This window comes from Nerophis lumbriciformis, linkage group LG06 (genome assembly GCF_033978685.3).
Source record: "Nerophis lumbriciformis linkage group LG06, RoL_Nlum_v2.1, whole genome shotgun sequence".
In the NCBI taxonomy this organism is placed as follows: Eukaryota; Metazoa; Chordata; class Actinopteri; order Syngnathiformes; family Syngnathidae; genus Nerophis; species Nerophis lumbriciformis.
Genome location: NC_084553.2, coordinates 23658114 through 23683306, shown reverse-complemented (window position 1 = coordinate 23683306; position 25193 = coordinate 23658114). Strand labels below are relative to the sequence as shown.

Genomic DNA, 25193 nt, shown 5'->3' with positions numbered 1-25193 from the left:
AGAAGGAATATTACCATGATTATAAGAGCATGTTCTTGTAACAATTGCATTACCACATATTGACACTGCTTCTTAATGACTATGCTATGAAATCCATCCATCCATTTTCCTACCGCTTGTCCCTCTCGGGGTCTTGGGGGGCTGGAGCCTATTCCATCTGCACTTGGGCGGAGGGTAGAGTAATAAACATTAATATTACATCATTTGGCTGATTCAATTACAATAAAAGAATACAAAGATTGTGTGTGTCTGCTCAGGCGTAACTATCCTTTTTATTCATATCATGAAACAAAATGTTCCCTGCTGTTTACTTCCACCATGAAAGACAGTTTAATGGCACAAAAAAGCCTTTAAAACTTGTTGTGTGCCCACAGGATCAATGCAATGGCCTTTTTTTTTTTTTTCATCTTCACTGTCTTCACACACATATTCTGTATGAGGGTAGAAAGTTCAAATGGGACACTGGAAGTTTTGATACGCTACAACCACAAAGGGATGTATATGGAGAGGAAGATGGGTGAAATTAAATAAGTTGACAAGGACAGAACTAGCCACAGTTGGCAGAAGAATACCCCCTGACGTTTGTAACCTATAGTGTATTTTTTACTGAAAAAGAGCAGTACTATTCATAAAATTGTGATTAAAAGTGTTCCACTGTTTCATCTGCTTTCTCCCGCCTGTTTGTGAAGATAAAGTTCAGCCTGACCTTTGAGCTACAATTTATTCTCTTGATGTTTGTAACAGTGTGTGTGTCCTTGTTGTTGTGAACGTGGGTATGCGCATGCAACTGTTGTTGTGAAATAGGAAGTCACACAGAGAGGACTACTGCTAAATATGCGTGAGCGATGCCAAGGCAAAGCAAAATACAAGGAACACAACAGATTGGTCATTATATCTTAACTTTGCATTTATTCATTAAGTTAGTTCACTTAAAGAGGTCATATTATGATGTATTTTCTAATTTAAAACACTTCCTTGTGGTTTACATACCATGTAACGGTGGTTATTTGGTCAACATTTGCATAGATTATGTTTTACAGATTATTTTCAAGCCATCTTCAGGATGTCTTTTTTGTGTGTCTCCACTTCAACTGCATCTTCTTCCCGTTTGCCATGTTGTAGTTTTTAGCGCTTACACATGGAGTCTACTGACAGATATAAGTTAGAACTATATACTACTTTGTATTAGAAATGGCAACAGCAGAAGATGCATGAGCATGTACAAGTCAATCAGCCCCACACCGTGAGGATAGAAAAAAAGGAGGAATTTATTGATGAAACTACAATGGCTGACTCACGCAGAGAACTTTGGGTAAATATATACCATATATGGATAATCCCCTGACGTCACAGGTCAGAAACGTTACAGGACCGAACCAATTCCAAATGGCTCGTTTAGAGGAAGTATGAAGGAAGGCAAGATTTATAGTTGTATACATAAATCCACCATGCCTCCACGGCTTGACTTCAAATGTTCAGGATTTATGCAGATCCCAAATAGACAAAAACAGGTACCAATAGGTTAAAATAAGTTGGTTTTGCATAATAGGTCCCCTCTAAGGCCAAATCCTCCTGTGCTAATATATATATATATGTTTATTTGTCACATGCGTGGCATAAAGTCCTCAACAACTCTCCACTAAATCAATTCAGAGCTAATCTCATGGTGGGATTGAATTAGTGCCAACCACAGGGATAGACTGAGTGAAGAAAACAAGCAAGCTGAGGGAAAACACACACAAAGCTGTGAGCTGACATTTTCAATAAGCCCCCTCACATTGCAATCGAAACATCTGCTATCTCTAAAACAAGTGACATTGTAATCCCAAAGTACAAAGACTAATCTCTCTGCCTTTCTTGTAAGAACAGTAAAACAGGATGAAGAGAGCGGTAGCTATTCAAAGAGCAGCGACTTAAATAAACTGCCTTGTTGGCAACCTCTTGAACTAAAGCTAAGGAACGGCTCACTTCTGTCAGATTCTCTTCGATCCACAGGAGAGAAAAGGAGAAACCTTGAAAGCACATATGTAGCTTGTCAACAACAATCTCAGGTTGCGGTGCCTGTGTTTTTGACTGTTTCGGATAGTTTACGGTTCTCACTGATATGATCAGGTGCTTCATCAATACGATGCCTCCAGCAAGATCCGTGCATTATCTAAAATTTCCTCCTAAAAAGTTAAAACAGAAGGATTTTTTTGGGGGCCAGTGAGGTCTTCAATAAAGTTTAATGCTTTCCAAGCGAGCAGCAGAGTAACTCGATCCCTCAACACCGCTCATCACTTTGCTAAAGGTCTGCGACATACAGGCTGGAAGCTTGTTTACACAACTAATTAAGGCGAAGCTGTGATGTATTAAAATTGCTTTTTTTCAAGGCAGTTTTTAATGAAATCCGAACGGCAAAAAAACAGCACTGACTAGTCCTTGCCTTGTGAGATAAAAAAAAAACAACAGCTTAGAATGTTTATTTTATTGTGTCATGATCTGTCTACTGAGTGTGGCGAGCAGAGGCCAAAGGGCATAGGAATTTGTTTATCAGAAATGTTTTATATCTTATTTTCTTTTATGACCAGTGGCTCAGCCCTGGCCTTGAAAGATAATTATTTGGTATGCATTTCAATTCAAGTGTTTGAAATTAAAATTGAGGACTACTACCCTCATATCGCTCTAAAAACTATCTGTCAAGATACATTTTCATGTGCCATTTGCCTTTAAAGACGTGATTGACCAAAGCAGGGGCCACTAAAAGTGACATGCTCACTGAGCACTAGTGAAGGACCCTTCATGAAGTCAATGATCCCCGTACTCAGTAGTGTATATGGTACTTCAAAGGAGAGTGTTTGCTAGATATGTTTTGATTTTTCCAAGTGGTAGGCAGTGTGAAGTATGTATTTATTTTCAATGCATAGTCCACTGCTGAAGTGAAAGGGTCTGTGGCATCTTCTGAAAAACATCTTGACATTTTGCTCCTTCTTTTGCATAAATCCCTTAACAGGCATTTGTGAGATACTAGTAATCAGTCACTCTAGGATTTTTTGTGGTAGCTGTAGCCTAAAATTATTGAATTTGCAGCAGCTTCTTCATAAAGTTGCAGCAAAAATTGTGATGTTTGAAAGGTTTTTTTCAATATCATTGAATCATCTTGTGATTTTAATTTAATTTCAACAAATAATGTATAGATGTTGTCCTCATTTTATGTCACACAGACATAAAAGTAGACACTAGATGACAGTCAAAGCATATACTAAGAGGTAATTGTCAAATTAATGTACTGTTTTAATTTATTATAACTAATAATATTATAATCCATGTATAATTATAAAAAGAAACACCACCAAAGGCTTCATTTTTTTTCCGTCTAAGTTACAGTCATTCTCCATGATTCTTTTACACTTATAAACATAAATATTTGATGTTTTTTCATCTTAAACATTAATTTATGTTATGTAAAATATCTACTACACGTTATGAGCCTTTGTGAACTCTTGAGAGCAATCTTTAGCGATGATTTTTGTTGGTAAATGAGAATTGATGAGAGATTGTCATCATACATCAACATCTCTCAATGCTGCCTCTTTGCTAGGTAAACTTTACAAATGAAAAGCAGTTTTTGATTGCCTTGCCTTGGATGAATTAAGATTTAATAAATATATAAACACATGTAAACTAGGAAGTGGGAACGCTTTGTGTGTTGCTAAATGTTTATATACTATATTACCCAGAAGGCGCAGCGTAGTAAACAGGAATTGAAAGTGGCTCTGAGCTTCATGGTAGGATGACATTAATGAAAGTTATGCCGTTTGAAGCGGTGACACATTGTTACCCTCTGTTGTTCCTGCTCCGTCTACACAAGAAGCTTTTGAAGCTTTACATACATGCCACACATTGACCAAATGGAGCAATTTGCAAGTCAGGTAGGTAACTGCCACATGCTCTTCAGGTCTGATCCAAAATCTGATTTTTAGAGTGTTTGTGTTAACAATTAGAATGTTAAGAGCTGAACACCGCCCTAAGACAGCATGCAGTTTGAGTCAAATATGTTTATTTTGACTGTGTGTAATATTGTCCACAAAAATGATAAAAATCCCTAAACATAACTGTAAAAAGCTGATTAAGAGTAAAAAAAAAACAGGAAAAATGTATTCAATTCACTTCAGCATTGTAGAACCAATTCAAGAATGACCAAACAGAGAGCAGCGAGATAAGAGGCGCATGGAAAAGAACACGCACACGCTCTGCATTAGCATCATTCAGCCAGGGAGCATTGCAACCTTGACCACAGCAAACGCTCATCCAGTACATTCTTCCTGGGTGGTCTGTCTTGCACACGTCTATACTCTTATCAAATCCGGCAAGCAAAAAAGCAAAGCAATACCTGTGAGGACTAAGGGGAAAAAGAAACCAAGAGGCGTAATGGCAATAAAAGAAAGGAGCTTCTAAATTCTGCCAAAGTGTGGCACACTGGCCTTGTGAGACTCACTGCTTTCAGAGGCATTTACCAGCCTCTTTCATGTCCCCCACCTCCAGGCTATGCTCTAACTACACGACTCATTAGCTGTTGTTACTTTTTTTGTTAATTAAGATGTGCTAATTATTCTCCTTCGTATTCCATAGACCTCCCCATGACCAACATGCAATTACCATTTGATTAGTGTGAAGCAGCGTTAGCTTGACACAACATTTAAAGATGATAAGAGTAGAAATGTTTAGAATGGTTCAGTCCAGCGATGGTGCACTAAATACTCCAAAACTGGTCGAAGTGTGTTTCTGACCTTGACATTTGAAAAAAAACATTCCTTTTTCAGTGACTGCAGCTGTCTCCACAGAAAACACATCAGCTTGTCTTTCACTTTTACTCATTGTGCTTTGCTGCAGCGTCGTAGACATTGTGTCACAGGGGCCAAGAGTAACACATTTACTGACCTGGATCTGCTGCTGGAGAAGGTTGATTTTGTGCTGCTGCTGCAGAAGCTGCTGCTGTTGTCTGGCGATCTGTTTGGAAACAAAACACAGGATAGGAAATCAGTATGAACAAGCAATGGACTGAAATCCATTTGGCTCCCCTGTTTAGTACCACGGTAGCATAGCGGTAAGGGGATTCTTTTTTTTTTTTTTTTTAAAGGGAAATACCAGACAAAAATGTCAATCAAAATATTTTCTTATCAATTAGATGTCATGCATAATTGATATAATACATAATAAATAATAAATAAACCACATTGTCAAACTGGTGACGAATCGTCCTAAATGATTTAAAGGACAGATAAACCAAGGTCCCACAATGTCTGAGTGACAATCATCCGCACCGTAATACTCCTCAGTCTCCTTTTCTACATCCTCGCTTGATTGAGCGTGACAACCTAGTTTTAAGTGTCATTTAATTTTCATTTTTAAATATAATTACAAAGTGTTCACTGTAAGATATCGGCCGTCTGCAAATGTGTCAAGATTAATTTGTGCTGGCTCCCTCACGAGTGTCAACAGCTAATTACTGCGTTGTATCTTGATGGCTTGATGACATTCTAGCTTCCAGCGGGCTTCCTCGGGCTGCCTCTTTTTTTCTCTCGTACTCTTCTTGCCCGCTTTATTACCATTCCTCCGATTTCAAAAGAGATAAAAAAATAAAACATATCATGTGTTGGCTAATGCCACAATGTCCACAAAGCCTACAGAGTTGAGTGTAGTTTGCAAACGAACATCATGGATTGAAAAATAAATCAATAGAGTTAATGTATAATTAGTGTCCTTTAAGAAAATGCATCACTTGAAGGTATATGGTCTATCTGTTCATTTACCCCGGCAAGGTCTAAGAGTGGGCTGAGAAAACTCTGAGTGAACTCCTTGCTGATAATTGACTCATAGCCATTAGGCTGGCTGCTGATAATAAAAATGTCGCCCGTGTGGATAGTTTGTGTCCTTATTTCTTCACCGACATTAACACACTTCATGGCCTCTACTAATTTGCTGATTTGTACAATATGGCTCATTGGCCTGATTTGTGCCGCAAATCTAATGCCAGGCTCCTTCTAATAGGACTCAATTTATAAGATCTAGAGGACGTCCATGTTTATCTAACATTTAATTCTCACATCCCATTGCATTTCCTAGTACAAGTCATAATAATGTTTTTCCTGCTGTAGAGCACAGACGTGTGCGATAGTGTATGACTGAAATATCTCGGGCTTAATAGAATTTAGCATCTTGTCATCATTATTTTGAATTTCTTGGCAGAAGACAGATTGTCTTCAAAGTTCAGACATGCAATTAAATATTGGGTTAAGTGGTTTTATTGCATTTAATTATTAAAAAAGAAGGATGTGCACCAATGAAGGAATAAGTTTCAAAATAAAAGGATTAAAAGCAACAATATGGGGGAGTGGTGGGTGTTAATAATCTTGATCAGTTACTTTACCTGCTCCTGCTGCTGACGAGCTAACTCCATTTGCTGCCTCTGTTTCTCCATTTGGGAGGCAGCGAGCTTCTTCTGTTCGTCGTGGGCAGCCAGGAGCTGTTCTCGAAGGCTGATCAGCTGACTAATCATGGTGGAGAGCTGGTGTTCTTTTTCTGCCAGGCTCTCAGGAGTACCTAAGGACGAGACAGGAAGGCACGTTGGGTGTGAAAAGAAAATCAAACAAACAAGTTGTGTAAAAATGGTGTATAAAGTTCCTCAGCTGACCACTTTGTAAGAACATCTGTAGAGTGCCATGGCTAAGTGTGTAGTGCTGAATATAGAGGTTGTCATGCTGCACACTGCGATCATTATGTTGCCCTATTGTATCATACACAATATATAGTACAAAGAAAACCACATGCAGAGCAACTGACTGCAACAAATTCACTTAGCTGTGTTAAGGTCACACAGCCTGCCGTAGTCCGTTTGATTGTCGCTGGTGGTCATAGCTTTTAAAAGAATAAAGGCGAGCAATTGTTCCTTACATGGACAAAGAGCTGCAGGGAGCTGTCAAACTGAGGTGACAGCTCAAGTCCGAGAAACTGGGGCTGATTGTAAAGAAAATATAGCACTTGCAAGGGCTTCAAATTTTAATTCTATGGTCATCTCACTAACACGCTAGGGAAGTATGGTGTCTAGCCACACACAACCACTGTTTATATGCATACACTAAGCTCTTTGCATGTCCACAGAGTGTATAAGCTCCGCTGCATTGCTCCCTCCATCCGCCTAATCAATGCTAAGTGATCCTACCATTGACTTACACAGCCAACATAATTGCCAGTGAGAAGCTCGACAGTAACTCACTCTCCTCTGACTGCACTCCTGTGTGACAAGCTGTTTGGGCATAACACAAGGGTAAGTGACTCAGGAAGGAAAGAGAGAGAGGGTCAAGTATAAAGCAATGTTATAAAACAGTGTAGTGAAAACTGGCTTTGGGCCAGCAGAAGCTGATTCTTTCCTGGGTGTCTTCCTCTCGTCTCTGGATACATCTGTCTTGAGTTGATGCGAGAGATCCCTCGGGCCCTCTCCACTCAAAGTATTTTAATTTGACTAAACACCTGATTTATTTTATCTCTCCGATGAGGAAAGCCGTTTGTCTTAATAGGGCCTGTCAACCTCCACAACCTATTCAGAGCAATTTACTGGTTGGCTTCTATCAATCTGGGTTCGCCTCACTCTTCCTCTGCAGAAAACAGCAGAGGAAGAGAGCTGCAATTCTCCATTTATGCTTCTTACAAAAAAACACCTAAAAGCAGCTATTCATTGAGCCCGCGTGCAGCTTGAATTGACTTCTTAGTCATCTGACCGGACCTTCTGTGAATGGCTTATCTGTCAAATTGATAGAATCACTATCAATTTTGTTAACCTTTGTCAGTAACTGTGCATTTACAGTTCATCAGCAACATACATCAGTAACTGTCACAATAAATAACACATGAAGGTGGAGCAGTTAAAAGGAATAGCCAACTAGTGGCAGTACAAAGGGAGAAAGAAAACAATCATGGAGTTATAAATGAGACTGATGGACAACTGCATCTTGTTCCTTTCCAAATGACACTATTGGAAATAGTCACTGATGATGTCAATGTATATCATTTGTTTTCTTTTCCTATGGATGACCTACTAAAGGATCTGCATGGCACTTTCCACTCAGTGCACTGTCCAGACTCAGAAAAGAAAATACAGAGAACAGAGGACCCATTGTTGAGATGGTTAGCTGAATTGTGGGAAGCCCAGACTGCCCACTACACTGCGATTTGTCCCTTCCTTTGCCAAGTTCCATCTTTGTTTCTGCTGCAATGAAAATGAGAGCAAACTTAATACCCACCTCAGAAGTAACGGAAGCACATGCGTTTTTTTTGTGAGCTGGTTAGTGTAAAAATATATATTGCATTATTGTGCTCTAAATTATGGATCAGGCCTAAAATGCAGATAAAAGTTTTATTGAGTGGTGCAGAAGTGAAAAATTGTGGTCTGTGTGTGCCAACAAAAGAGGCAGTTTCCTGCATATTGTATGACTTTTAACAGTGCTGGGGCTGGAGTCTGTCCGTTAACTTGTCTCCTCACATTGCGCCTCAGATTGCCGACAGATTGATGCTAAAAGTAGGCGGCCTTGACATTGTAACATGCCGTGTCAAACTCAGCGGGCAATACAGCAGGAGTGTCTTTGGAATAAGTCATCAAGGTGTGATCAGACATCTCGGCTGTCTGCTGTCCCAGATTCAGGCAATAATTTTAAAGATGTGAAATTGACACTCTCAACATTCACCTTTTGAAATTCTTGCCTCTATTAAACGTCACAAAGTAGGGCAGAAAACATGACGAGTGACTAAATAAATGATAAGAGGAAAACAAGCAGAGCCATGGTTGCTCGGGGAGGAAAAGGGGTATTTGAGCCTTGGGGTCTTTGGATAAAAGGCACTTTGTAGGGGTGCGATTTGTTCTGTCCAATAGTCACATCTCCCTCTCTCTTTGGCTCCCTCCTCTCTGCTCTAATCAAGCAGTCTCTAATTTGGGTTCCAAGTCCAGTACCGGGAAAAAGAAGGAGGCTTGTTACTTTGAAGAGTCCCGAGTGAATAACACAGATAAAAGATTCAGGCACAAAAAAGAAGAAAAGCGAGGGAGGCCGAGGGTGAAAAGGGGGAAAATCACAAGGCACCCTATTCTCTTCCTATCCCTCGGTTAGGACAGCTGAGCCATTATGACCAGATCTGAACTGGGTTGTTTTTAGTGCAAAAGGACTGGAATGCCTTTGTTTCTCAACAGTTAGCTTTTGTAGATGTGTCCATGTGCTTTAAGACTATTCTAAGTAAATTAAGATGTGTCTAAATACTGCAAATGTAAACATATTGACACACACACTGCAAAGTTATAATGTCTTGCCTGCTGGCAGTTCCTCATGCCATTTTCTTCAAAAAGTGTGTTAAGATGTTCAGTCAATAAAAATGTACGTGCTCGGTGGGGGCACTGGGCTGGGTTTGTCTGCAGGGGTCGTGGTGCATTCTGGCTTCATCCTAGGGTTTTGTCGTGAGCCTGATGTCACTGGATTTTTGTGATCAGTGCATATGAGGCACAGAAAGTAAACTAACCTATTAGCGATTGTTTTGACATCGATAAGGGCAGTGGCGGCTGCTGTTTTTTCAAATGGGGGAAGCTCATTTTCAGCTACTCTCTCATCACGAATACATCCAAAAATGGATAAAAGTTATAAAGGTGCTGGATTTTACAAAGAAAATGTCACTTAAAGGATTGTAAAATTATCCATACCAACCAAGGTGGACTCAAACTTGAAAAATGCTCTGGCAGAAGTTTGTATTTTAAGATTGCTGATTTGCCCAGTTTGCTGTCATTCAAAAAGGGATTCAGCCTCAGGCAGATCCTCCGATCATTATGTGTCGTCAGTGTCCAGGCCAGCCAAGGCCAAGCCTACTTTCTATACACTTCCAGATATGCTGAGTATATGATAGGCGGAACAAAGCTGAGCATGTTTCCAATGACTGTCTAGTTTGGCTGCAGTGAAACAACCCACTCTATGCTCCCTTAATTAGGTCAATGGACGCTGAGCTTCAACACTGTTTAATGCACTGTGACGCTACTACAATGAATGAGAATAAAGTCGCGTCAGTGGTCATGAGAGTAGCTGATTCTGAAGAAAAGTTAAATGCAATCGAGCAGATATTTAGTCAAAGGAATTTACACACAAAAGTCCAAATTTGACCACCAATTTTTTTGGAACCTTTTATGGGATGCTGAGCTTTCTTTGCAGTGTTAGACTACACTAAATTTATTTTTTCCAGCTGTCTGTTTGCACTGCAAGTAAGATGTGATCTTTATCAGTCTCCAGTATAAACGTGCACAGGCCCCAATGTGGCCTAAATCTCATTTGCATGCACAGTTCCATAAAGTTTAAACTAAGGAAGTTAACTAAAAGTTGCTTCGTCGAAACGAGCTACGTCTCGACGAAAAGTAGACTTGTCAATGGCGTTTCAAGTGAGCGATTATTTTATTATATATTTTTATGTGAGATAGGCTCCAGCACCCCCGCTACCCCGAGAGGGACAAGCGGTAGAACATGGATGGATGGATATCTAAATCGATGTTTCAAAACTCAAGGTATAATTTTTTTGATGCAGCAGCAGCATAAATCGATAGACACCAATGGAAGCTTTGTTCCAAAGAAAAGCGTCTCTTTTTGACAAAACACCCGATTACGTAAATGAACAAAGAAGCCGCTACTACACGAGCAGTGGCATGTCTAGCAGGTGGATTGGGTTAGCACGAGCCACCCCTAAAACACAATAGGCCACCTCAGACGCCACCCGACTATAGTAGCTACAGTTTTATGGGTGTCCCCTCTACAGAACTAGGTGCTCCCCCCCCGGTGGCACCCCTGAAAAAAAGAGTCTGGACATGCCACTGTGCACGAGAAAACACGAACGCCACAGATCAGTGTTTTAATGGGTTTGTGCCGTGGGTGGCTGTTATTTAGAGGACAGTGCGGTCACTAGAGGCAGAGCCATGGCCTCACCTGCCATCATGGAAAGAAAAAAAATGTAAAAAGAAAAAAAATTAATTAAATTGTTATATGTATCCAGTGATTATACTATAAAGTTATTTTCCATTTAACTTCACCAGTTTTAGATTATTTTTATTCAAAATCGCTGAATTTTCACATTTGCCGTTCAAATACTGAGAAGAGACGGTGCGGTGATCAGCAGCCAGTTGAGGCACGTCACTCAATTGTGCCTCAACATGGATTGCGGACTCGGCTAACTGCTGGCCTGCTGTGCAGTGAGACCGTATTGCTATATGAACTATATTATACATTTCCATAGTTTAGTTAGCTGAGGTATATAATGTACAGTGTACTTTGTCAACAACTGTATGTGTGTAACGTATTTCTTGTGCTGAGCAATCATAAAACGGCTGCGAAGACGCACTGTGTGAGGCTCGCGTAATCCCGCCTCCTGGTGCCGGTTATTGCACCTCCGCCGCAGACTGCACCCCCCGACGGGAGCGCCACACCAACCAAAGCCCACACCCAAACCCTCCACGTGCAAGACCGAATCCACCCAAAAAAAGTCACTTAACAAGAAGCCAAAAAGTGACTGCAGCACGGATTTCATATTTCATTCATTCACAACTCCTCCATCACGAACACCACTGTTCCCGCACTTATAAGTAAAGGTAAGACCATAATAACGTTTTTTTTATTAAATGTGCTTTTTTGTGTGCTACAGTTTGTATGTGTAAAGTTAAAGTTAAGTTAAAGTACCAATGATTGTCACACACACACAAGGTGTGGTGAAATTTGTCCTCTGCATTTGACCCATCCCCTGTGATGTGAGGGGAGCAGTGGGCAGCAGCGGCGCCGCGCCCGGGAATAATTGTTGGTGATTTAACCCCCAATTCCAACCCTTGATGCTGAGTGCCAAGCAGGGAAGAATGCTGGTATGAGCTTTTAAACATAACCTGTTAACTGCTGCCAATCAAATGGTGAATAAGATACTCTTTAGGGTTCATATGTTTGTAAATCTGACTGTGATGAAGTCAGTGCCTCACCAGTCATGAACCTCACCGCACGTCACTGGTAGAGGAAGTAGGCAGATGATAGAAAACAACCGCAGGAGGAGAAAGAAGAGAATTGCAAAAAGGAAAGTGATCCTGCTGCGCACACGAATGATGACGTAAACGTCGCGATCAGGTTGTGTTGTCGTAGACTGCAGTGATGTAGTCCAAATCTGATGCAAAAATATCCAATTTGTATGTTTAGAAAATATCCGATCTGTGTCACCTGAGAGCAAAACTAAATTTGATTTGGTGGCCAGTGTGAACGGGGCCTTATTAGAACAATCGCTAATGAAAAAGGGGGTAGGAGTAAATACGTTACTACAACTCCCTTTCGGACATTTGAATTGTGTACTGTAAACAAAATTTGGATGTAAATGAGCAAAAACAGTGTGTGAAGTCAGCGGTCATCTTACCCTTTTGTCTATTCTTTCTCAGTAAAAAAACAGCTGACTGCAGGAGCTCTGTGCTCTTGCATGTCCTTCTTTTTGTTCTTCGATGTTTCCCTCTTGTTTTCATGTGTTTTTGTGTTTTGCTTGCGCCCCCCTTAGGACTGTGCAACAGGAGATGGCGCTTTTGTGACTTTTGTGCTGTTTTTGGTGATTTTTTGTGGACTTTTGGGGACGCCTTTTGGCCATGGATTGGTTGTTTGCACCGAAGACCAGTTACCGGCTCTGTGGTGCACATGGAGAGACCGAAGGTTCCAATGGAGATGCGGAGAAAGAGAAAGGGCTGCGGAGCTGGCGTTAAGCATCAGGAAAGAGGGCGAAGCTTTGGGCCGTGTTTGCCATCGGTTGTCATGGGGGATGTTCGCTGTCTCTCCGGCTGGATGAGAATGTATCGGACACTTCGACCTCCCTGGACAGATTCTCGCTTATCCATTGGCCGGGGGCTGTTGGCAGCCTGCGACTCTTTTGGTCACTTTGTTGGGTCTGTTTCTGTTTCTGACAGTGCTGCCCCCACCCCAGCAGATGATTGCATGGAGTGGCACAGAGGCCAATGCGGTGTATAGGATATGTATGGGATAGTGTTTTTGTTTTGTTGTTTGTCTATGCATGATGCAATCATATGTGCGCAATATGTATTATTTATTGTTCATTGTTGGGTTTTTGTTGCCTTTTACTTTTGTTGCTATTATTAGAAAGGGCACCACTGAAGTGGCAGCTGGTTGCATCGGCTCTGTGATCTTTTAATGTCTTTTATATCCTTTGTGTTCTTTAATGTTTCCCTTTTGGTTTCATGCACACAAAAAATATTGCATTATTCTTGTATACACTTACATTAATCATGCAATTTATTTCGACCGCACAAGCTCTACAGTCAGTGATCAGATCAATGCATATGCCAGGACAAAAATTTGTGAGGAAACTCCGAATGGTGTGTTTGCTGGCAAATTTCACTCCAAAATAAAGCCAGAAAGAACTTTAGATAAAACGGTTACTAATTTTTGTGCAAATAGATGATAAAAATTCTAAAATGTTTAAAATTGTTCGTGGATGACATTCTGACAATACAATTGCATTTGTGTACAAATATTGGAGTCTTTTCTTAAGCAAATTTTAATTGTGCAACAAGTAATCCCCTGTGATTAATCAGGATTAATCCAAATTCCAAAATGTGATTAATCTGATTTAAAAAAAAAATTGGTCTATTCTATCCTATTGTAAATGGCTTAGAATAGAAGGATTGTCACTTCAGAAAACTCGACCTTTAAAAACACAGGCAAAGTCCAGTGGTTTATGAATTCACAATGTCTTACAACCAAGATAATACCATAATACACAAAACCAATGATCATCACTCAGTAGCATCACAAAACAGCCGCGCATAAACCCACTATTGTTGCAATTGGACAATTTTCTGAAACATTTTTAACTACGTCTTTTCTATGATTCACATACTAAGTAACTTGTTGAGAAAGTCTGACCCTCTCAGGGTCCTAATAAATAAATAAATGATAAATGGGTTATACTTGTATAGCGCTTTTCTACCTTCAAGGTACTCAAAGCACTTTGACAGTATTTCCACATTCACCCATCCACACACACATTCACACACTGATGGCGGGAGCTGCCATGCAAGGCGCTAACCAGCAGCCATCAGGAGCAAGGGGTGAAGTGTCTTGCCCAAGGACACAACGGACGTGACTAGGATGGTAGAAGGTGGGGATTGAACCCCAGTAACCAGCAACCCTCCGATTGCTGGCATGGCCACTCTACCAACTTCGCCACGTCGTCCCCACTTTCCATTGCACTTGACTGTATATATGGATTTCAGCCTGCCGATATAAGCGTGTGGCCCCATACACATCATCATTTTACATACCGTATTTTCCGCACTATTAGCCGCACCTAAAAACCACAAATTTAATCAAAAGCTGACAGTGCGGCTTTTAACCCGGTGCGCTTTATATATGGATTAATATTACGATTCATTTTCATAAAGTTTCGATCTCGCAACTTCGGTAAACAGCCGCCATCTTTTTTCCCGGTAGAACAGGAAGCGCTTCTTCTTCTACGCAAGCAACCGCCAAGGTAAGCACCCGCCCCCATAGAACAGGAAGCACTTCTTCTTCTACTGTAAGCAACCACCCGCCCGCGTAGAAGAAGAAAAAGCGCGCGGATATACCATACGTTTCATTTCCTTTGTGTGTTTACATCTGTAAAGACCACAAAATGGCTCCTACTAAGCGTCAGGGATCCGGTTCATGAAAAGACGCAATCTCTCCATCCGCACACGGATTACTATTTCACAGCAACTGATATTCCTGTGAACCGCACTGTGGATACAACGGGAGCACGTACGGTGAATATTCGCACCACAGGGAATGAGAAGTCATCCTTCACTGTGGTTCTAGCTTGCCATGCTAATGGCCAGAAACTTCCACCCATGGTGATATTCAAAAGGAAGACCTTGCCAAAAGAGACCTTTCCAGCCGGCGTCATCATAAAAGCTAACTCGAAGGGATGGATGAAGAAAAGATGAGCGAGTGGTTAAGGTAAGTTTAAGTTTACGCGAAGAGGCCGGGTGGCTTTTTTCACGCAGCTCTGTCCATGTTGATATACGTATGTTTGTGATTGCACATTTGCGTACATTTTGGGAGTGAACAGAGTTGTTAGAACGCTGGTTTTTAATATATTATTAAAGTTTGACTGACCTATCTGACTGTTTTTTTGACATTCCTTTAGCGCAGTTAGATGCGGCTTACAACACCGGGCGGCTTATAGGTGGACAAAGTTTTGAAATATGCCGTTCATTGAAGGCGCGGCTTTTAACCCAGGGCGCCTTATGGTGCGGAAAATACGGTACTCAAAATGATTTAAGTGCCCCCAGAAGATGCTCTCAAATGCATCAGAATTTAAAGTGTTTATCAATAACAGTACATTTCATCGAGTGGTGCTCTGCTGTTGTGGACAGTGAACACTGACGGAGACTAATATTTTGATGATAGAGGAAGCCGCACTCTTCATTATAATTATGCTAATGTCAGAAAGCTGCACCACTCCACTGCCTGACACTGTTCAAGGTACTTCATTTAAACCAAGACAGAAACACACCTAAGCATATAATTTCACATGATTGCCAGAGACCCTAAAAAGCAAGGGACACAAACTGTAGCCTTACTGCTGATCTTTTGACTACATTCTTATTATTATTTGTTGGCTAACAATGCAGTTTGATGAAGAAGAGATTGTGGCATTTGCTCAGCTCAGAACAAGTGCATCACATGATGATAAAGAAAAGGTCTCTGATCCATTTGCCTATGCCTTTATTATATATTAATAATAATAATAATATTGATTATAATAATAATACTGACACTTAAGAGTATGCCCTTACAACAAAGGTGGACAAGTAATACGCAGCACTTGTAAATGAGGGCTTAGTTGTTGGTTATATTGCTTCAATTCAAGAGCACATGCCTTAGCAAACTGAAGTGCCTCTGTTAATTTCTTGATAACAGTCTAAATCTCATGTCCTTTGTTTATGTACACATAAAAAGGGTTTTTCCCCCCCAAAAAAATTTAAAATTAAAATCTGTTTTTGATAGCATTTATAAATAAATGAACAAATACACACACACACACACAATGTTACCTCATTGTGTTACACAGGACATTCAATCTTTCAAGGGGTTATTTGCCACTTCAGGCGGATGCCCAGAAGGTGCTAACTTTCCAATGTGTTTTAAGCAGCATGCCCCCTCCCTCTTACGGCTTCTAGTAGGTAATAAAGTGAACTCTGCACTTATGTAACACTCGCATTAGCTTTGTATGTTGTTAGCTAATGATAGCATTTTAGCAATGTTTAGCTACTATTGTCAGCTATCATTGAATGTATGACCTATTGTTACAAGAACATGATTGCAAATTGTTAGTTGCTAAAAAAAATATTAATTGGGCCAACAAGTAATTTGTGTTCAACATAATTGGTAATTGTGAAAACTATAAACACTTGTTTTTATTTTTTTTACGATTCAACCTTTACTTAATCAGGAAAGAAATGACATTCAGTTTAAAGCCCCACTTAAGAACTTTTAGTTTTGGTTGATTTTGGCGGCGCTAGTGGACTAAAGCAGTAGTGTTTTGCCAGAAGAAGACCACATTTACCATAATGACTAGCGCATGTAGCGTCATACTGATATTACGTCCGCTTTAATATTGGCACAAATATTACTTCTCTAACGGCTATGCTTATGTTAAATAGCAGACACGATCAAGAAATGATCTTGGATTGTGCTACAAACATGACGCTACTACCAAGAATATATCGGGGCGGACGCAAGTCCGAAGCAAAGACACACCGTCAGGAGATTTTTTCCGAAGGAAGTAGTGGTGAAACTCTCACGTTGTTGGCATTGAGCATCGAAAGTCACTTACTAGTCTAGCAGGAACAGAGCCTAGGCAGCATCGGTCTGAAATTCCTCGTCTTTATCCTTTTTTCTTTTTTTGTCTGCTCAGACAAACTTTTTGTTTCTATGGTTGTTTTGGAGCTTTGGCCATGATAGCAGTAATTGTATGAATGCGTTCTTCTTCTTCTTTTTGTTTTCTGGCAGTACGCAGGCGTTCGACTTCCGTCCTATTAACGAATGGGGAAAGGGGGAGTGACGTATGCCGTATAGCAAGTCAGCACATTTGTAGTTTTTTGTGTGGCTGGGTTCCTGCCACCCTCCTAAATATCGCTAAGTGCCAGTAAAAGCAATATGTATTCCCTCAGACCATGACAGAGGTGTCATTCAACTAGTTGTAAGTCCATGTAGCATCCCAAAAGTTATGAAAATATTTTATGAAGGTTGTCTATGAATGCTCTCATTCATCCAGGTCATTGTCATCTCAGGGCATTCAATCGATCGGAACTGGACTGTTTGGTTTGTCCTAGAAGACGTTTCGCCTCTTATCCAAGAAGGCTTCGTGAGTTTGTGCTCATAGACTTAGATTGGTCAGAACTAGTCCAGCGGCTGGTGCCAAAACCCCAAATATTTATACTCCAAAAACCGAGGATGCATGAGCAAGGATAGTTGCGCCCTATCATAGTGAGAAAAGTGAGAAACGTTTTATGAAGGTTGAAAAGTTACTTAGTGCTGCTCTTTTCAAAAAAGAATTATTGGTCTGTTAAACCACCAATGGTAACAATTGCTAGCCGGTGGTGGTCATGTTATATTTTTTTCTTAATAAAATGTAACTTTAAGCAAGTTCCTAAGTCTCTTTTTTGATGTGGCAATTAGAGCTGGATGTACTTGCTACAATGGACTGCGCTAAAGAGACCATGTCAATGTCATAAGATGATAGTTTCACCAAAATATACTATACAGTTCACCCATTTACTCGAGGGACAATATTACAGAAATAAACCATTAATGTACTTTAGTGTAATCAATCAATACCAAAATATTTCAGTCAAGCATTGTGTTGGTAGTGTGACAATCCAGAAGAGCAAAAGTGCAGATGGCACTGTGGAGCTGTGGTTCAATGTGAAAAACAAGAATTCCACCAAATACTGTATCATAGATTATGTGACATTAACAATTGTTTTTTTTAAACGATGTCAAACATTATAAATTACGTTTTTAAACTGTACAGAATAAACTGTAAACTAAAACACATTTTCATGGATATTCACCCTAGTGTTAGTTTGACTCAAAATAATAACATATTTGGTGTTATTAGAGGTTGGCAAAGACAAAACATACTGGCAGTACATTTTTAATGGGGACAAAGATACAGCTTTGTCACATCCAAATGTTTCTCACTTTAGAAAAATGATGAACGCGCTCATCTATTTGAAGTACTGTATTCAACGTGTGCAGTCAGTAGACATAGAAACCCACTGAAGGCCACAAAAATGTAAATCTCAAACACACATGCCAGCAAACAAACACTTGCTTTCTTACCTACATTTCCACAAGTTGAATTGCACAATTCATTAGAGGAGAAAAACAAACAGTTGAACACTTCAGTACATTCATCTGGCGACTGTGGCCTGAGGAATAATGATTTACTGTGGTTCATATTTCAACTGAGTGCACAGGGCAAACACTTGATTGAGGTGTTGTGCACAAAATGCTAACTGAGGCATTTTGGAAGGGAGCAAATGGACAAATACAGTTTTGTGCTGGTTGTTTGTTTGTGCAAATGTAAGATGTGAGGTGTTCATTTATTGTAGTCATCATTTTGGACACAGTTATTTGGTGTGACCCCACATACTGCACTGGGGGCCCTTTTATTTATCATATCACCTATTTCACACACACACACACACACACTTTTATATATATATATGTATATATATATATATATATGCTGAGATAGGCTCCAGCGCCCCCCGCAACCCCAAAAGGGAATAAGCGGTAGAAAATGGATGGATGGATATATATATATATATATATATATATATATATATATATATATATATATATATATATATATATATATATATACACCGGGGCGGTATAGCTCGGTTGGTAGAGTGGATGTGCCAGCAACTTGAGGGTTGCAGGTTCGATCCCCACTTCCGCCATCCTAGTCACTGCCGTTGTGTCCTTGGGCAAGACACTTTACCCACCTGTTCCCAGTGCCACCCACACTGGTTTAAATGTAACTTAGATATTGGGTTTCACTATGTAAAGCGCTTTGAGTCACTAGAGAAAAAGCGCTATATAAATATAATTCACTTCACTTCACTATATATATATATATATATATATATATATATATATATATATATATATAAAGGGCTGTCAAATGGTACATTTTATTAATCACATTTTGGAATTTAGAATAATCACGATTAATCACAGGTGATTATGATTTTGATAATCTATTATTGATATTTCTATTATGATTAGAAATATGTGTACAAAAACACAATTTTTATTATCAGAATGTCATCGAAGACATTTTTAAATGTTTCATTTGAATGCATGTCTTTTATTTGCACAAAACTTAGTAACAGTTTTATTCCAAGTTCTTTCAGACTATAAATGGAGTGACGTCTCACGTCATTTTTGTACTGACATATGCATTGATCTGATCGCTGGCTGTATAGCGGTTAAGGTAAAAGAGCTTCTACCCTCAAATTCAATTACATGGTAAATCTAAGTGTGTTCATGACTAACACAATATTTTTTTTTGATTCATCACACACACACACACACACACACACACACACACACACACACACACACACACACACACATATATATATACAGATATGTATACAGTGTATATATATATACATAAATATATACATACACATTTATATATATACATATACATATATATAAACATATAAATACATATATATGCATGTATACATACAGTACATATATATATACACATATATAGACATATAGATATATATGAATATACATATACACAGTGTTGGGTTAGTTACTGAAAAACAGTAACGAGTTACAGTTACTAGTTACTTTATTTCAAAAGTAACTCAGTTACTAACTCAGTTACTTACACCAAAAAGTAATGCGTTACTGTGAAAAGTAACTATTTAGTTACTTCTTCTACTTTTTTTTTTTAAAGCTCCCATTAATGCCCTTTTAGCCTTCATTTTAGTACTGTTATTGCACTGGAGAATAATACAATCTGTTGATCAACTTGACATACATTTGCATCACTGAACTCTGCTAAGCAATGTGGTCTACATACAACACACAAAGACAAAGATATGTTTCAAAGGGCCAATTTATTTCAGGCCAGAACAAATTGACAAAACTATTTTAAATAGCTGCAACATAACATACATAAGTAACAAACAGCATAATAACACTAACACTAACACTAACCACGTTAAACCCAGATTCCGAACTAATAAAGGTCTTAACTCATTCTCTTTCTATGCCACTTCAATATGGAATGCACTCCCAACAGGTGTAAAAGAAAGGGCATCTCTATCCTCCTTCAAAACCGCACTAAAAGAACACCTCCAGGCAACTACAACCCTAAACTAACACCCTCCCTTCCACATAATACCTCTTCGGATTGTAAATAATCAAATGTAGACACTTTTTCTTATACTTTCTGATCTCTCTCTCTGTGTCCACTACTTGCTGTACATATCCTACCAAGTCAGTCCTACACTGTTTCAATGTCCATTTCTCTGATGATGCAATTGTTGATGACTGAAGTGTTGATACCAACCAAACCTAACCCCCCCCCCCCTCCATATCCCACACCCCGGATTGTAAATAATGCAAATAATTCAATGTATATACCCTGATGATTATCTTGTGTGATGACTGTATTATGATGTTAGTATATATTTGATAGTATATATCTGTATCTGGACCCCGACTTAAACAAGTTAAAAAACTTATTTGGGTGTTACCATTTAGTGGTCAATTGTACGGAATATGTACTGTACTGTGCAATCTACTAATAAAAGTTTCAATCAATCAACCACATAGCTGTAAAGCTGGCTTCACCTAAGGAAGGCACACGTGACATACACAGAGCCTAACCAGGCAGATTTGAATTGTTGTTTTGGGCAGTAGACGGGATCTTTGATCCAAGACACAACTTACATTTAACTAAAATGTTCTTTTCTTTGTGCTCGACAAAAGAAAAGAAGTGAGAATATCTCATATTTGCCAACCCTCCCGAATTTCACTGCCTCTCCCTGGGACAACCATTCTCCAAATTTCTGCCGATTTCCAGCCGGACTTAAGGCACGCCCCCTCCAGGTCTGTGCGGATCTGAGTGGGGACAGCCTGTCGTCACGTCCGCTTGGCCAACCAAAAAGTAACCACAGAACACTATACCGTATAGGCGTATAGTGTTCTGTGGTTACTTTTTTGTTGGCCAACGGTTGTATTGCGCACCCCCTTCCCTCCCCTCCCCTCCCCTCCCCTTCCCACACTCAGACACACAGTCACACGCACACACAGAGAGCGCAGAGGAAGAATCAGAAGCACGTCTCTGCTTTGCTGGAATAAAACACACTCAGATCCTCAGTTTCTAGCCGATACTACATAAAAAATAACGTAAAATAACGCAGTAACGCATCATGTAGTAACGGTAACTGAGTTATTGAATATAAAAAAATAACGCGTTAGATTACTAGTTACCGCCGAAACTAACGGCGTTACAGTAACGCGTTACTTTGTAACACGTTAGTCCCAACACTGCATATACATATATATGTATATACATATATGTGTGTATATATATATATATATTTATATATATACATACATATATATATATGCATATATATATATACATACATATATATATATGCATATATATATATACATACATATATATATATATGCATATATATATATACATACATATATATATATATATATATATATATATATATATATATATATATATATATATATATATATATATATATATATATATATATATATATATATATATATGCATATATATATATATATATATATATATATATATATATATATATATATATATATATATGCATATATATATATATATATATATATATATATATATGTGTGTGTGTATAATGTTATCGCTTGGCTGAACAATTACGGCACAGTCTGTGGAGCACAGGTAGTATTGGGCTAGGCTCAAATTAGTCCCAGCTGCCGCCCGCCCTGGCCTGTGTTCTCCTCCTAAAGCGCTTCCACTTATCTGCTTGCCACAGGGCTGCCTGTGTGCACCCGACCACTGTCATGTAGACACCATTCCTAAATTGATTGTGACAGTGCAAGTGCCACAATTTTCGTGCCTCAGATTTCAAGCTGCGCATTTTAAAGCCAGTGTACAATGCTAAACTTTTTTCCCTCTATTGAAAATTCCCCAGAGAATGAATACGGCTTGTGTTCCAATTTAGTAACTACATATTTTCCTTCAGTTTGAGTACACTCATGCGTATTTGGCTCGTTCTCTTACGCCCTCCCAGCCACCCCCCTAGAAACTGGCACTCAGCAGGGAAACGTAAACAGCGCTGTTGAGAAGCAGGCTCAAGGCCCCTACACATAGCCATGCATGCAGCATAGAGCAACCTTATCTACCACACGACTGTGTATTACTGTATTCTTGTACAACTGGGTGTGCACTGATCACTTTGATGGGTACAATCTCCAGCAATACTTTCCAAGAACTCTGCCTTAAATTCTGGCTTTATAAAAATATTGATTTATTGAACTATTGTTTTTAATAATGGAACTTAATAATGTATAATTTGCATTTCTAATAGTTTGGCCTGTTTGATTTTGACATACAAAAGTGGGGCAGAATAGTGAATACAATTGTTAATTCATGGTACTTTCTATACTTAAAAAGTTGAATTACTACATTCAGTTGGCAAATACTCGCAGCAACGCATTCCAAGAAATGCAGTTTATAACTGTTTATTTTGCAGGAAATCCACCAAAACTTGATGAAGTGAATGTCTTCCATTATAGCAACATCACATGTTATTGTCCTGGTTGATGCTTACTGTATATGTTATGATAAAAAAAAAAAAATCTACTGTAAACCTCTTCACTAAATATCAACCTCTGTTTTTCCCCTCTTTCACTCTATTATCTGCTACTTTCTTTGGTGTGAAGTGCTTTAAGTCGACGTCCTTTTTGCTTTGTGGTTTTGTTCAGGCGATTTAATCTCCCTCTTTATTGAGCGTGCAGATTGGAGGTAGCTAAACTCGGGTATGAAAACAAATAATATAGTTAGCTGAAGAACTGACAAGTGAAAAAAAATCCTTCACCAATATGCTTTTGTCATACTCTGCTTTTTGCCTGCTGCTTTTGATAATACGGTACATGTATTTGGTTAAAAATGTGTTGATAAGGTTACCAATCGGTATACATTAAAATGACAGAGAGGAAGTGTATCTAGTGTCAAGTGGCCATCTACAAGTTAAACAAATACAGCTGCCCAGCATTTGACTCGGAGGAAACATGACTATAGACTTAAATGGAAGCCAGATTGTGAAGACACTCTTCTGTTGTTAAATCTTCTGATTGTCTGTTTTTTTAAACTTCTGGTGAAATACCTAAATGGACAAATACAAGTGGATAAGACAAAAGCAGCCATTGTTAAGTAGAGATTGAGAACGGTACTACAAACTGGAAATACTAATGCTGTACTTCAGCCAGTGAATTACTTTAATCTACAAAAAAATTAATAATCATTCACACTGTTCAAATTGTTACCGTTGCACCTTGTCTGCCCCCCAAGGACCATTTATTTTACTGACCTTCAACATAATCTAAAAATAAAATTAATGAATCCATGTTGGGTCTTGGCACAATATAAAAATACAATTAGTTAATCACTGTGATTACACTAGCTTCCATGCTGCACACTGTTAGTGATTGTTTTAAAAGGTGTTGGTACTGGGATTTAATCCCAGTCGAAGTGGAGTTGTGAAGACTATGTATTAATTATGTTAAAATTGTTATTTTCCAATGTTGTACTTTGTGCAAAACGTGCTTCGAATTAAATTCATGTTTGATTAAATGAGTATATTGTTTTGCATAAATAAAAAAGTGTGTCAATTTTTTTTTTCCAAATATAAAACATACATACTTACATACATACAGTTACATGCCCCACTAACTACTAAACAAAAAATATTTTTGTATTTAATTTCTGACAGCTTATCTTGTTTAGGTGACCTATACCAGCTGACTTTTGATGAGAGGTGAGATGCCCTTTGGGCTGATTAGTAGTCCCTTACAGGTCATATGAACAGCCATTAACAGTTAAATTTACACCTATGGACAATTGACACTCTACAATTAACCTAACATGCATGTTTTTTTTTAAATCTACCCATGTAAAATCTTTAACCCTTTTCAAAGGCTCCAAAATGGGCCAAGGGTCAAATTGCGTTGCATCTACTGTTAGATTCAATTATTTTCTCTTGGCAGATTCCACCACTTTCCTGAGCACTAAAACAATTAGTCTGTTGATAGAACAATGACAAAAGCTTTGCTCAGTGAAATAGGATGAGTAAATGATGAGCGATTAGCACAGAACAAAATACAAGGATACACAGTCCGTACGTCAGCCTATATTATCCACTATCTTTTATTCATCTCAAACCGACAGGGATGTTTTCCTTTTGTGCTCATTTTTTAACCAAACAATGAATGGCACCTCTGCTTCATCATAACACTTGAGATCTTAATCAGAAGGTGTTTTCGTGCGGCACTTTTGTTTGTATTTTAATTAGGCAGACCTTGTGAGTCTCCAACCCTGGACTCCTTTTTAATTGCCCGTATTTACATCAGGCAGACATCAAACGCAGAGAGGGGGAGAGAGAGACATTTGTAAGCTGGAGCACAAAGCAGCCCTTTGAAATGTCTACAGTCATATGAAATGGCACGCTAATTAAAAACCTGTGGCTGCCACTGTGATAGCAGAAGCATTTATATTAGGAACTGAGGTGTACGGACTGTCTCTATAACTCATGAACAGGCATTTTCTGTAATGTTTATTATCAGGCCCCCTACCTCTTTGCAGTGTATCATCCATCAGTAGCGGAAATGACTTGACTGTAATTTAACTCAGCGGGTTTCTAAAGGTTAAATCCCGCAAACTATTTTACACAGTGCACTTTGATCTATAGTGACACACAGTATGCAAGACACAGCACAATGAATCCAGTCTACCAATCATTCATTTGGAACAATTGCAATAAGAGAGATGGGAGGATTTGC

General features: G+C 39.0%; 1 protein-coding gene across 5 annotated transcripts in view; it reads right to left on the bottom strand.

The window, feature by feature from the left end:
* sox6 (SRY-box transcription factor 6) overlaps positions 1-25193 on the bottom strand; it is a 200241-nt gene that overhangs the window by 68009 nt on the left and 107039 nt on the right. For all 5 annotated transcript variants that reach the window (XM_061963933.1, XM_061963936.1, XM_061963937.1 and 2 more), the window contains 2 exons: positions 6410-6582; positions 4921-4989 (listed from right to left, as the gene is read on the bottom strand). In XM_061963933.1, coding sequence (XP_061819917.1) covers positions 4921-4989; positions 6410-6582 — 242 coding nt within the window. The remainder of the gene's footprint in view (positions 1-4920; positions 4990-6409; positions 6583-25193) is intronic.